The following is a 1,580-nucleotide window of genomic DNA, read 5'->3' on the forward strand; positions in this document are numbered from 1 at the left end:
GGCGGGAATTCCTGTGACTCTCCCGTTTGCTCGCCCCCCAGCCCATTTCCCAGGTCCCGCCTGGGAGGGACAGTCCCCTTCCTCTTGCATTTCTGTCCTAGCCTTTTTTTCTTTTTAGAGCAGAAAGAGAACTTTAGGGCCCCCCCCACCCCCAAGAAGGGCTTCCTTCATATTCTGCAAGCTAGGGGTCCAGGAAGATGGGCCTGACTTACCCATGGTCGGTCTCTCAGGTTGGGGGACTGCTGACCCCCCATCGTCCACCCCTCCCATCCTTCACTCACCCCCGTCCTCTGCCCCAAAGCAGGATGGGGGTCAGCATTTGAAATCCCTGCTTGTGGACCCTTTGAGTCATCAGGGGGGAGATATCAGAAATTTCATAAAAGCCTTCCAAGTCCGAGAGTCGGCCCGACCCCTTCCCTTGCCCTTGGGCTCCCGTCTGGCTCCCCGAGCAGCCTCCACCTCGTGCGCACCCTGCCCGGGAGGGTGGTGTGTCCCTGGCTCACCCCCCACTTTCCGCCCCGTGTCCCACAGATATTACTACCAAAGAGGCATCCTTGCCAAAGTGGAAGGGCAGAGGCTGGTGTACCAGTTTAAGGAGATGCCCAAGGACCTGGTGGTGATTGAAGACGAGGATGAGAGAAGTGAAGTCCCAGCCACATCCCCTCAGGCCTCCACTCCCTCCACCTCGTCCAGCAGCACCACCCGGCGAGCCAGCTCCAGGGTATCATCCAGAGCTGTCCCTCATGGCAAGGGCGCCACTTCCTGGGAAAAGCCAAAGGTTCAGCACGTTGGTCTACAGCCATCTGCGAGTTTGGAATCGGGACTGTCTCTAGACGAGGAGATCCCCACTACCTCTACGGTGCTTGTCTGTCCACCAGAGAGCCAGGCCAAACGCACCAAAGCTGTGAGGTAAGTGCACCCAGGTCGTTCCAAGTCTTCCCATAGTACCTCGTGATGGGGAGCGTTTTCAGCTTCTTGCAAAGCTCCACTCTCTCTCGGGTCTCCTGGGACCCTTGTGGCATCCCGGGGAAGCCAGTGGGACACTTGTTGGTTAAAAGAGGAAAAGTGACTTGCCTGAGGTCACACGCCAATGTAACGGCCGAGCCAGCTGTTGACCTGGGGTGCTTCTCTTGCCAGCTGGGGCTGTTTCTGTTACCCCAGAGTGCTCCCCAAGCAGCCACCGGGAGCCTCCACTCCTGGGCTCATCCCCACAAGGCTCCTCCACTCCAGAAAAGAGGCAACTTCCTGCCTTCCTCAGGCCTTCCAAGCCCACCACGAAAGCTCTTGCTAGTTCTTGTCCACACTAAGGTGCCTCCAATTTTCCGTGAAAACTTTGGGCTTTGTCTGGCTTATATGTATGTCCCTGTCACTACGCTGGTGTGGGCCACAGGGATGCTCTTCTGAAGAGGGGCGGCAGTGGAGTGGAGCGGTGACAAACACGAGCTCTGGAGTCAGAAAGCCTTGATGTGTCCCTGTTACTAGCTGTGTGGCCTAGGGCAAGTTACATAACCTCTCTGTTCCTGTTTCCTCACACAGTAAAATCAGATTGTTAATCTTATTCAACTCATGGCTGATCGGAA

At 56.6% G+C, this 1,580-nt stretch overlaps 1 protein-coding gene across 1 annotated transcript in view; it reads left to right on the forward strand.

Annotated features, from left to right (window-relative positions):
* ELF4 (E74 like ETS transcription factor 4) overlaps positions 1-1,580 on the forward strand; it is a 38,719-nt gene that overhangs the window by 35,418 nt on the left and 1,721 nt on the right. Inside the window, exon 8 of the mRNA XM_007450470.1 lies at positions 532-909. Within this exon, the coding sequence (XP_007450532.1) occupies positions 532-909 (378 nt within the window). The remainder of the gene's footprint in view (positions 1-531; positions 910-1,580) is intronic.

Source organism: Lipotes vexillifer, unplaced genomic scaffold (assembly GCF_000442215.2).
Source record: "Lipotes vexillifer unplaced genomic scaffold, Lipotes_vexillifer_v1.1 scaffold215, whole genome shotgun sequence".
Lineage (NCBI taxonomy): Eukaryota > Metazoa > Chordata > Mammalia > Artiodactyla > Lipotidae > Lipotes > Lipotes vexillifer.